Source organism: Varanus komodoensis, unplaced genomic scaffold (genome assembly GCF_004798865.1).
Source record: "Varanus komodoensis strain SLA01 unplaced genomic scaffold, ASM479886v1 scaffold77, whole genome shotgun sequence".
In the NCBI taxonomy this organism is placed as follows: domain Eukaryota; kingdom Metazoa; phylum Chordata; class Lepidosauria; order Squamata; family Varanidae; genus Varanus; species Varanus komodoensis.
The window spans coordinates 2,221,583-2,233,612 of record NW_025336442.1 but is presented as its reverse complement, the minus strand read 5'-3'; the positions used below and the strand labels follow the sequence as shown (position 1 = coordinate 2,233,612).

General features: G+C 49.9%; 1 protein-coding gene across 2 annotated transcripts; it reads left to right on the top strand.

Annotated features, from left to right (window-relative positions):
- Positions 1–1,927: 1,927 nt before the first annotated feature.
- Positions 1,928–11,756, top strand: CUNH9orf78 (chromosome unknown C9orf78 homolog). 2 transcript variants are annotated; one of them, XM_044453041.1, is made up of 10 exons: positions 1,928–2,087; positions 2,889–2,948; positions 3,263–3,314; positions 5,274–5,344; positions 6,377–6,454; positions 7,585–7,782; positions 8,251–8,387; positions 9,852–9,950; positions 11,434–11,545; positions 11,645–11,756. In XM_044453041.1, the coding sequence occupies exons 1-9, from the start codon at positions 2,005–2,007 to the stop codon at positions 11,523–11,525; spliced, it is 870 nt and encodes a 289-aa protein (XP_044308976.1). In that variant the 5' UTR covers positions 1,928–2,004; the 3' UTR covers positions 11,526–11,545; positions 11,645–11,756. The 2 variants fall into 2 exon arrangements, with proteins under 2 accessions (XP_044308976.1, XP_044308975.1); XM_044453040.1 differs by having other exon boundaries at positions 11,434–11,756.
- The last annotated feature ends 274 nt before the right edge of the window (positions 11,757–12,030 follow it).

Genomic DNA, 12,030 nt, shown 5'->3' with positions numbered 1-12,030 from the left:
GCCCTGCCTGTTTAACTTATATGCAGAGCATATCATGAGAAAGGCAGGGCGACAATATACAACCTTGCCAAACTCCTTTCCCAGTTTTGAACCCATCAGTGGTTCCATGTCCAGTTTTCACTGTTGCTTCTTGACCCGCATACAGGTTTCTCAAGAGACAAATAAGATGGTCTGGGACTCCCATCTCTTTAAGAACTTGCCACAATTTGTTGTGATCCACACAATCAAAGGCTTTAGCATAGCCAATGAAGCAGAAATAGATGTTTTCTGGAACTCCCTAGCTTTCTCCATGATCGAGCGTACATTGGCAATTTGATCTCTAGTTCCTTTATACAATTTAAACATATTGAAGCTTCATAGAAGTTAGCAATAGAAAATGTAAAACGAAATAAAAACAGAAAAAACAACATATGTTGAAAAGGCCCTGTCAAACAACCAGCAGGCTCCAATGGCTAATTAAATGCCCTGCAATAGAGGATGGTCTTTACCTGGTGCCAAAAAGAAAGAAGCTTGGTGCCAGGCAGGCCTCAGTGGGGAGCCATCACATAAGTAGGGGGCCAATACTGAGAGGCTGTTCTCTGAGCCTCCCTTGGAGGTGGCGATTGGAGAAAGCCCCCAGAACTCGATTGTAGCATCTGGAGAGAGAGAATTTGAGACTGGGTAATAAAACTGTTGAGTGTAGATAAACACCTGAAATTTGGGAGTGCACCGCCATCAGTGGGCTGATGACCGATTTCTTTGCATCTCTTTGCACGAGAGGGAGGGTGCTCAAACTTTTCTGGATGACATTGCACTTCATGACTTAGGGGGCTTCCAGGAGCCACCTTCATCACTTGAGATGTCCTCTGTGGCATGGAATGCTTTCGCAGCAGCTTTGCCCAGACGCCCAGCTTCTCTCCTAGCAGGACAGGGATAAAGGTGGCTTCAGTCGTCCACTCTGCTAACTACCAAGTTAGATGACTGCAATGCCCTCTACATGAGGCTGCCTTGAAAAATGATACAGGAGCTGCAGCTCATGCAAAATTTGGTGGTTTGATAACGGGCAAGAAGGTCAAACATGTAACACCAATTTTGGCCAGCTTGCACTAGCTGTCTGTACATTTCTGAGCCCAAATCAGCTCAGAACTGCAGTACCCAATAGACCAACTCTCCGGATATGAACATACTCATACACTATGTCCATCATGGAGGAAGGCTCAGAAAGAGGCAATGGCCTTCTCAGTGGGAGCATCCCAATTCTGCACACCCATTTTGTTATTTATTTATTACATTTCTACCTCACTAGCCAGGAAGATTCTCGTGGTGGCATACAAAATATAATAGGAACAACATACACAACAAAACAACATTAAATTAGACATATGTACTATAGCAGTAAAATAACAGCAATAAAACACAGTAAAGCCCACAATAAAACCTCACAACAACCATGATTCAATTAAACCAAAGGCACAGTAGCACTAAGATAGAGAGTAATACCATATAAATCTCTTAAAAATTACTTTCTGAAAATATTGGGTGAATAAAAGGTGCCAAAATTTGTAGAGAGAGGATATCAGGTGGACCTCTTTGAGGAACTGGTTTCAGAGTCAGGGTGCCACCTGACATTTTGGTACCAATTTATTTAAAATATTTTAATCAAGGTATGCTGACATGTATTTTAATCCATAAATTTATTTAAATTTATTACATTATATTAAATTTATTTTAAAGTTCTTCTAGAAAAAAAACCGCCTAAAAACCCTGAGAAGTTCCCTAATCAGACAGTAGGATTAGCAATCTATAGTTTTATGTCTATGTTCCGCTTCTCCCTCCTCACCTAACTCTAGCCGACCCCTCCCGCCCAGAATCCCATTGCCCTAACTTAGTAAAACCCCGCGGCCGTGGCTTCGGCGCGGACTCTTTGCGTCACCATCGCGCGCGGCAGGGCAGGAAGCAAAAGCGGCCATTGTTGTTGTTCCAGCACAGCGATCGGCGGCGTTTGTTCACCGCGCAGCTTGGATCATGCCGGCAGGGAAGGCTTTTCGTCGAAGGAAAGTGGACTCCGAGGACGAGGAGGAGGACGAGCAGGTCGCTGAGGAAGTTCGGTGGGTGCGTGGGGGGCATGCCCCTCTTTTTAAGTACTGGGGTGTTGGAGATTGCACACAGAGTAGACGCACCCTTGAGCCCAGCAGGGCTCTTCGGTACTTGTGCAGGATCAGACTTAGGGGCGGTTTTGTCCCGCTGTTCACACGGTGGCCAGCCAGGTGCCTGTGTGGGAAGCCCACAAGTAAGTCATGCCCGCGCCCCATATACCGCCACAACTGGCGCTTTTACGGTGCAGTCTTATGCATGTCTAGGCAGAAGCAAGTCCTACAGTTCCCAACAAAATCCTGGGAATTCGGATTTTTTCTACGTATACACAGGAATACACCCTTACTGCGCATGGGTCACCTGGACTGTGGCTAATTCCCTTCTGAAGCCATCCAGATTGGTGGTTGTCGCTACATTTTGTAGCAACACAGTTAAATTTCCATAGCTCAGTTTTGTGTGAAGAAGGCCTTCCTTTCTCTGTCCTGAGTCTCCTACTAGTCAGTTTCATGGGATGACTTGCTTGGTCTAGTATTAAAAAAGAGGGAGGAAAATGCCCCCCCGTTGCCTTGTGTGCTGTGTCTTTTTTGCTTGATTGCAGAAATGCGATGGGGAGAGAAAGGGAAAATGAAGCACAGCTGCAGGGCAGGGCTGGTGGGATGGCTTCTCTTCTCATATCCCAGGAGCAGAGGGATAGCTCTACTGGAGCAGGCCCTGATGTTCACTTGACTTGCTCTTGTCTCCCTTCCACTATCTTCTTTCCCACAGAGCCACTAATATCTTAAAACTATTCTGTTTTCCTCCCTTTCCCTCTCCAGATTAAAACTGGAGGAAGCAAAAGAAGTGCAGAATCTCAGGAGGAGACCAAATGGAGTGAGGTAAGTGATACTGGGTAAGAACCTCAAAGTTCCTCACATGTTCCCATGTAAGCTTGAACGTTGTGATGTGGGTGGAATGCTGGCTTCCCCAGAATCACAGGATTTCTTTTGAACAGTTTCTAGCATTCTTGCTGGGTAAGAGTAATTTGAGTAGCATTCATAGAAATTGCTGTGAGTTCAGGGCAGGTTCTAGGCTTGAGGAAGCAAAGCAAACAGAAAATATGTTTAGTGTCTTGCTGACAGGCTTCTGAAGAAAATAGGCCTTCTTCTGGCTTGACTTGAGTTTCTCTTCTTTCTCTGTGTTTTTTCCTGAGTGCTGCTGCTCTGCTTGTGGGAGAGAAATTACAAGAAGAGACAACATTGGTGGTAAGTTCAGGAAAGCCGGATACCAGAAGTTACTTATTTTACCCATACCCTCTTTCTTATTTTCCCTCTCGATGTGTCAAGTAAATTAATGTTTAGGCCTGATTAATTTGCACAAATGTCTGCTTCAGCAGAAATTATGGAATCAAGCTAGCCTTGACGGATGGGTTTGGTACTTGTTGGACATACAACTATGGAATTAATTTCCACAAGAAGTTGTGTTGGCTACTGAATGGGATGGCTTTTAAAGGGGACAGGACCAGTGCTCAGAGGAGAAGTGACTACAAATACTGGTATTACTTATACATATACGCAGTATGCCTGTGCCCACCAGTTGTTGGGGAACATGGGCTGGAGGGTGCTGTGGCATTCTGGTCCTCCTTGTGGGTTTCTCGTGGATGGCTGGTTGGCCACTCTGTGAACAGAATGCTGGACTAGGTGGCCCAGGAGTCTGGTCCAGCGCAGCTCGTAAGTTCTTAATACATTTATTTGAAGCTTGTTTAGGTCTGACTGTTTTTGTCTCTGAATCTGATGGGTTTTACTCAAAATCCAGGTCACGTTTGTCCACAGACGCCACAGGAAAGGCAGTAGGGACATGGAATAGCCTCTTATGCCATGCGGCGTTCCAGGCTGCTCACTGCCTTAGGAGGCGGATGGCCGTCACTGGCAGAGCGGTGGACTGCAGTCCCGGATTTGACTCTTCGTGTCTCATGAAACCCACACAGCGGGGGACCCGCAGTGCCCACAAACCGCTCTCAGAGGCTGACAAGCATCAGTGCAGAGCGGGAGAAGTTGTGGAGGTGTCTTTGCCCCCTTGCACCTTCTGTGCTGCATCCTAGCTAGGCAGCTCCCTGAGGCACTTCAGAAGTGGGGGTGGCTGCAGGGGACCCAGGAAACCTTGTACCTTGGCCACTGTGGTCTCCTCCTCTCCCGCCCTCCCTGCTCCCTCTACCCCATCGGCTTCCCTTTTGAGCTTCAGGGAGGTCTGTTCCTTGGCAGCTCTGAGGGGCAGACAGGCAGGGGTGCAGCGCATAGATCCCCATCTCCAAGGCCAGCGTGTTGCCTCCAGACTCAGAACTTGAAGGCTGAAATATGCAGGGGCCCACAAGAGCCTGCTCCCTCCTAGGCCCTTCTCAGAAAAAGACTCAAGGTCCGTTAGAGCCAGGACTGAAAGCATGCAAGAGTTTAAAACAGTGAAAGCAAAGCATGAAATACGAAAGAGTGTGTGGCATTCTGTCAGATGCCCGGGCACAGAGGAAGGCAACAGTGTGGGCACCAACTGGGCCCCAGAAATCAGGGACCCGCCATCTCTTTCTTTCTGGTTGGTGTCTTCCGAACTTCTTTCAGGAGGAACTCCTGGAAGGGGCCTCAGAGTATATCGCAGGGTGCAGGTACCAGGAGCCGCTCCCCACAGGGAGCTTTCCCACGCTGTTGCATTGCTCCCTCCATCCGCTAAATTATGGGTACCTGTTGATCTGGCTTATGATGGGTGGCAAAAGACAGGAAAGGGTTCCGGTATCGCAGTTTTATTCAGCCGTACGCACAGTGGAGAACTCCCAAGCATGCTTCCCGTGCCAGCTTTGATGCCTTGGTCACTCGTCACTCTAGCCCAGGGGTCCTCAAACTTTTCGAACAGGGGGCCAGTTGAAAGGTGCCAGCGATGGGCGCAGGCCACCAAGGCAGTGTGGGCAGGTGGCGCAGGCCAGGCTTGGGGGTGCTGCATGTGCAGAGATCCTTTTCCTTGAGCGAGTCCAAAACGCTCTCCTTGCGAACAAGCCGGCACCTCACCACGCATGTGTGGCGAGCTATGGCAGGCCAGATAAATGGGCATGGTGGGCCAGATCCAGCCCGCAGGCCGCAGTTTGAGGACCCGTGCTCTAGCCAGTTCCCTGTGGTCAAAAGAGGTGCTGAGCACCTTTGCAACGAAGAATGTGACAGCCGTTTCCCCCGCTTCCCCATCAGGATGACCCCTTCAAGATAAAGACTGGCGGAATGGTAGACATGAAGAAATTGAAAGAACGAGGCAAGGACAGGTGGGTGCGATGCCACAAAATCCCTCTATCACAACCCAGCTCTATCCTTTTATGCCAATTTTAGTGTTTTTAATTGTTTTAATAATTCTAATACTCTTAAATAATTATCTTTTTAACATCAATATCTTTCTATGACTGTTTTAATTGTATAAGTTTTTATAGAGTTGGCCTATACCTCCTTCATCAAAGGTTGTGGCTCTCCATATGTTTGGCCCATGGATTTCCCACCCCCGTTCTAAAGCTACAAGAGCCCGGGAGCCGATTCGTAATTCCCGCGTGCCTGCGTTCACCCTGCTTTGCCCTTGCCTCCGCGGCCTCCTCTCTCACGCTTGCTACCTGCTTGGCTCCTCCTCCCGTCCCTCGTTTTGTTTTCTCTGCTGTTGAAATGCAGCTTGTAAGCTCCTTGGAGCAGAGACCTTGCATACTGTTTGGAGAAAGCGAGCGAGTGCACATGCGTGCATGGGCGCATGTACACAGCACGGTAAATGTTAATGCTCAGGAAATCTGCCATGGATATTGATGAAACTAAGAAGTTCAAAGCTTTTTAACTTGAGCCATTTAGAGAAATGTGTGAAGCAGTTTGCTATCCGCCTAATCCTATGTGTATTTTCTTGGAAGCACAATCACATCAAATACTGTAGATCGTACCCCGCAGGTACGAGTGCAAAAGGGCTCAGCCCAGACGAGTTCTGCTGTTGTAAGTCTGTTGATATTAATTTAAGATCGGGGGTTGAACTTCTTTCAGGCCAAAAGCAAGAATCATTTTCTGAGCAGCTCTCGGGGGACGAAGAAGAGGCCTTCCAGGGACGGGGTGGCCAAAGGCCAAAGGAGCAGGACCAGACCCACCAAATTTTTTCACTGGAAGCTCTTACCACCAATAACTAAGCCTTAGGAGAAATGTTTCCTTTGTAGTGGGGTGGGGGCGGGATGCGCTAAAAGCTGGGAAGCTGCCTGATGATTGGCAGGCCGTGGGAAGGCCTAAATCCCCCCTCCTAATATAGGGGTGTCTTTCTGTGTTTGTCTCCTGCACAGGATCAGTGAGGAGGAGGACCTCAACCTCGGAACCTCTTTTTCGGCCGAGACCAACAGGAGGGACGAAGATGCGGACATGTGAGCCATTGCTGCGCTCCAGCGGGGGCTCCTTTTGCACGCAAGCAAGGTCCCTCCCACCCCCTGATGTTGAGAAAAAAAAGAAGCTCCAAGTTAGACCAAATGCTTCCCACAGGCCCCGGCTGGTTTTTTCATCTTACTTAAGACCATTCGGTATCTTCCATGGAATCCATGGAATCCAAAGCAGTTTCCCATGTTAAGCTACAAAAACATGATTATTGGGAAACATCAGAACATGGCTGTCTCAGACGTTCGGTGGTCCCTTCAAGACCTGGTGGCCCATCTGCCCCGCCTGGCCTGCCGCCTTCCGTGGGGCACACGGGACTTAGAACTCCCCGGAAGGCTGGGGAGGGGCTGCCCCAGAGTAGATACCTTCAGGAAGCCCTCAAGCTGGCCATGGAAACCGCAGCCTTTTCCCATTGCCCTTCAAGCCCCAACCAGCAACTGGAGTTAGAGCAAGCCACCAGCCTTTGCACAAGGGACCCGGTCCGCATGTTCAGATCCCTCCTGGCCTGTTAACCATGGGCTATTTGTGAGTGTGAGGGGGCAAGTGAGCGTGCTGATTGGTTCCTGCTGAATCATCTGCTTCCTCTTTTCCCGTCTCTGGGCAGTTTTGTGATGATGTACTTGGAAAATCTGGGCTCTTTAGGGGTTAAGCAACACAGAGTAACAACACGGTCTGTTGTTGGGTTTCTCCACTAAAGAATCAATAGTTTCCAGATTCCCACATCAGGAAATGACTTGGGGAGAGAAAATAGTCAACAATGGGAAGAAATTAAATATGGAAAATAATTGCAAGGTAACACTGGCCATTCACAAAGAGTTGTAGCTGACGGTATAACCATTCTCACCCTAAATAAGCTAATTAACATACTTATGGCAATTTTGTTTTTAAAAAACCCTAATTCCTGATGTAGGGGACTCAGTTGAACCTCCTTTAGTTGGGCTTGCCTGAGCTAGGAAGCTCATCTCCCGTTCCCAGCCATGGGGAGACGTTTATGTTTTGGGGGCTGCAAAAAAAAAAAGAGTCGAAGATCCCGCTGCAGCAACGGCCTTCCAAAAGGAGACTCCCGCTCGCAGATGAGCTGGGCTGCGGTTCCCTTGGTGTGACGTGTTGGCTTTCTCTTCAGGATGAAATATATTGAAACCGAACTGAAGAAGAGGAAGGGGATTGTGGAAAATGAGGAGCAGAAAGTGAAGCAGAAGAACGCAGAGGACTGTCTGTACGAACTCCCTGAGAGCATCCGAGTCTCGTCAGCCAAGAAGACCGAGGAGATGCTGTCCAATCAGATGCTGAACGGCATTCCCGAGGTGGACCTTGGGATTGAGTAGGTGGCTTAGGGAGTTCGTTTCTTCACCAGCCTGTCTTCCATCTGGCTGAGAAAGCGGTGATGTTCCAAGATGTGAGCGCCTGGGATGCTGGGAATCCAGGGGCGTGGATGTGGTAGGCAGGTGGAGTCAGCCAGGGGAAGCACAGTAGAAGGATTTGCTTCGTGGGAGGCTAGACTGAACCTGGAGCTGCCTTTTCCCTAACAGGGCAGGTGTGTGGCTCCTGTCGCCCCTGGTCCGATGATGGGCATGCAGAGAATAATTTCACACACAAAATGCCTGCTTTGAGCACTGCGTCGCCCTGAAGCTAAATGTGCTGCTACAGCTTGCGAACAGCAGCCTCTCGCTTGGTCTGCAGGAGCGCACCCCAGCCTGCCATGACTTACCCTCCTCTTCCCCAGAATGCCAGTCGCAACATCATACGGATAGTACATCACTTTTCACCCTCTTTTTTGTTGTTGTTCTAGAGCCAAGATCAAAAACATAATCTCGACCGAAGAGGCCAAGGCACGGCTGCTTGCCGAGCAGCAGAATAAAAAGAAGGACAGCGAGACCTCCTTCGTCCCCACAAACATGGCGGTGAATTATGTGCAGCACAACAGATGTGAGTTCCGGCTGCGTGTCCGGCGTGCTTGCGGGCGAGGGCCGGCCGGCGGCACGCCCACTGGCCACATGGGGCCCCCGCGCGGCATCCTGGCCTGGCGGGACTGCTCCCGCGTGGCGGTCCTTGGCTGCCTGCCCCAGCGGGGCGATGCTGCAGCGGGCGGTCCGTGCCGGAGGCGGGAGCAGGCAGGGAATGGCCACACTTCGGCGGCGGCAGCTCTGCTTTGCGGCGAAGGGTCCCAGCAGCATCTCGGGAAGGGCTAGGAAAAAACTCCGCCCAGTGCCTGGAGAGGTGCCTACTGCCAGTCAGTGTGAGCCATGTTGGACTAGAGGGGCCCAGGTCGGATGCAGCACAAGGCAAGATCCTACACTCCTAGGTAGCTTCCCCCCAGAGACACACAGCGCATGCAACACACACACACACACACACACACACACATCCTTTGCTCTGGGGCCCCTGTGTGCAGCCGAAGCGAAGGCGCGCCTGCCTCACGCCCCCCGAGAGGCGCGCTCTGTCATTGTCAGTAAATACCTCTGAGCCTTGAAATTCACAGGGCGTTCATTCCCCAGCACTGCACAGATTGAACAGCAAGGCCGGTCCTGCCCACAGGCCCACGCTCTAACAGGCACGGTGCGGAGGAAGCAGAGATGGTGGGGTGGGAGGCCGGAGGAGAACAAGCACGCTTGGACGCCAGCCTTGGAATTCCACAAGTGTTGCTGCAGTGTTCGGGTGGAACGGAGGTCATTCAGGGAGAAGGGGGGCACTGAACGGCCACTGGCATCACAGGCAAGTTACTGCAGTGCACCCGATGGCAGCAGCATTCCGCTGAGCTGGTGGTTAATGCGCTGCAGCACCGTGTTGCAGCGTATGCTTAATTTGCATCCTTTTCAGCATCAGAATGCTGCCTTGAGGACATCATTTGAACTGGAGAGGCAACGCGGAGGCCTATAAAAATGCATAAATTGTACTGAGTGTTACAAACCCTAAGAGCACCTGATCATTTTTCCTCGTGGCTCGGTTTGATGAGTGCCAATTGAATGGTGTACTTAATTAACTACCATGTAATGATTTAGGCTGTTGAAGACATAGTGCCAAGTTGCAGCCTGATGCTACGCAAATCGGCTTTTCAGGCCCTCCCAGCCTGCCTGTTTCCTCTTCCGGTGCATAGTCCCTGCTGTAAGACAAGCTATAATCTGCTGTTCACCTGAACCTGTTAAGCCATGTTTTGCACTTTCCCTACTGACTAGCATTTGAGCGCTGGTGCAAATCGTGGTTTGAGTTGAAACAAGGAAGTAACGAAAGCAAAGCTTGTGAGGGAAGGTGAAGGTAACGGCAATAATCCAAGGGTCCTTCAAAGTTCACTCACGGGTCAAACCATGAGCTTGGACCACATCTGAGCCAGCCCATTTTCTGCGTGTTGTTACGCTGTGCTAAGAGGCTGGATCGGCTGGTTTCTCTTTCTAGTTTATCATGAAGAACTGCACGCACCAGTAAGAAGAAATAAAGAAGAACCCAAAGCCCGTCCCTTGAGAGTGGGAGATACAGAGAAACCAGAACCTGAGAGTAAGTTCCTGCAATAACTTTATAGGGAATTCTGGTACATCTAAGGAAGATGCACTTGTCTTCTTCCATAATAATAATGAACTGAAAATAACTTGAAGGACATTTCATCATGATGATATGAGCCAGCAGCACAGTGTGGCAGCTGAGAAGGAGGTCATGATCTCAGGCTGGGTTAACAGAAGCATTGTGTCCAGCACAAAAGTTCCCTTCAATTTTGTGCCGGTCTCGTTGCACCATGCCTGGCTCTGGGTGCGGCATTTTATGGAGGGCTCTGACAAATGTGAGTCAGAGGACAGGGGACAGCCTGGTGAGTGATGTGGAGACATGATTGAAAGAGCAGATACGTTAGGCTGGAGACGAGAAAATGAAGGGGAGACATAACTGTCTTCAACTTTCTGAAGTACTGCCACATATACAGGGAAGCCGGACTAGAACCAGCAGTCGCCTACCTGCTCACATGCCAGCTCACCTTTGCTGAGCAGGAAAGGCAGGTGCCTGCAGCCGGATGGGTGAGCGTGTGCGGAAACGGAACGGGGGTTGGAGCTGATGGCCTCACGGGCCCCTTCCAACTCCACTGCTATTCCATTGCAGGGAAGCAGATTTCAGGGTTACGATGAGGGCCTTTTTGGATCAGCACATCTGGAATTCTGAAAGTGTGTGCACGCTCACAAAATGGCTGCCGTGGCAGGGGAGCACCTGGTTGCTGTGGTGCACATGGCTGGTAGCAAAACACTCCTTTGCCAGCAGCCAGCGCTTCTCTTCGCACCACACCATGGAATTGCCAGTTTCATCGTCGTCATTTTTTCAAAGTAGCAGTCAGGAGGGGCAGGAAAGCTTGGCGGTGCACAAGGGGAACTCGGGCAGTAGGAGAAACTTCCTGATGGTCAGGGCTCTGCAGCAGTGGAGCAGACTTCCTCAGGAGCTGGAGGCTCCTCCGCCACCAGGAGGTACTTAAGCAGGAGCTGGATGGGCAACTCTCTGGGATGCTGTTGCTGCGAGGTAGCTGTGCAGAGCAGAGCGCTGGCCTGGGTGACGGCTCGTGATTCTATGACCCAGCATCCGGATTGTCTGTACAGGTTCTGTGCAAGTCCTGTGTCGCTGTTGTGGTTAATCGATAGACCTTTGTTACCCCGACAGAGACGTACTCTGTCAAGGAAGAACAGATTTGCATTCATAGTAGCAAAGAAGAAAATACTACCACTCCTTGCAGCTGTTTTACCCTCACAGGGGAAGCTGCAGTTCCTGACCTTCCCTATGTGTTATATTAACGGATCAGCATCCTCGCCTGCCTCCAGTTGCCCGAAAGAGGGGAGGAGTTAAATCTGGCTTCTGTGGTAAAAACAGATTGCCACTGCAGAGCCCATGTTGCGGTTCCGGATGAATGGTGGATTAGGTTTGAAATGTGTCCTTGAAGCCTCGCCTCTGTCCCCTCTCTGAAGTTGATCAAAGTCTATTTTAAGCTTCCCGTTCGTTCCTTTTGTAGGCTCGCCTCAGAACCGCAAGCGTCCTCCAAATGAAAAAGCGACAGATGACTATCACTATGAGAAATTCAAGAAGATGAACAGGCGCTACTGAAGCCGGCTCGTCTGAATAACGTAGGAAAAGCGGAGCGCCCAGACATTTCCTCTTCTCATTGGCCAGAGAAAAAAGTGTAAATACATTGTGAAAGTGACAATATTCCTCATTTCTTGCAGGTACTATTTTTGCCACTAGCGTAGACCTTAGCAGAACAGTGATTGTTGGCTCTTCCTTTCCATGTTGTTATGTGTTGGTTTTTCATTTATAAAACTTTCTGTTTTAAACACAGTTGGCCTGGAGTACCTCTGGCAGGCAAATCTTTTGATCCTGTGAGCATGTTTGAAACTTGAGAAATTTTCTGGGCACCCTCACAAAAAGGCTGGCACTGTGGCTAAGTCACTGTGTGGCCGAGAGGCACGCATGGAAAACGGCAACAGTTGGAGCCCCCCGTTTGCTTTGAAGTGATCCCAGCCAATAGCAATGAAATATGTTCATTTGAAAGAAGTGGTCTGAGGAGAGCACCTTGGTGGGTCCCAAGGAACTCGCTGGGGGGTACATGGGT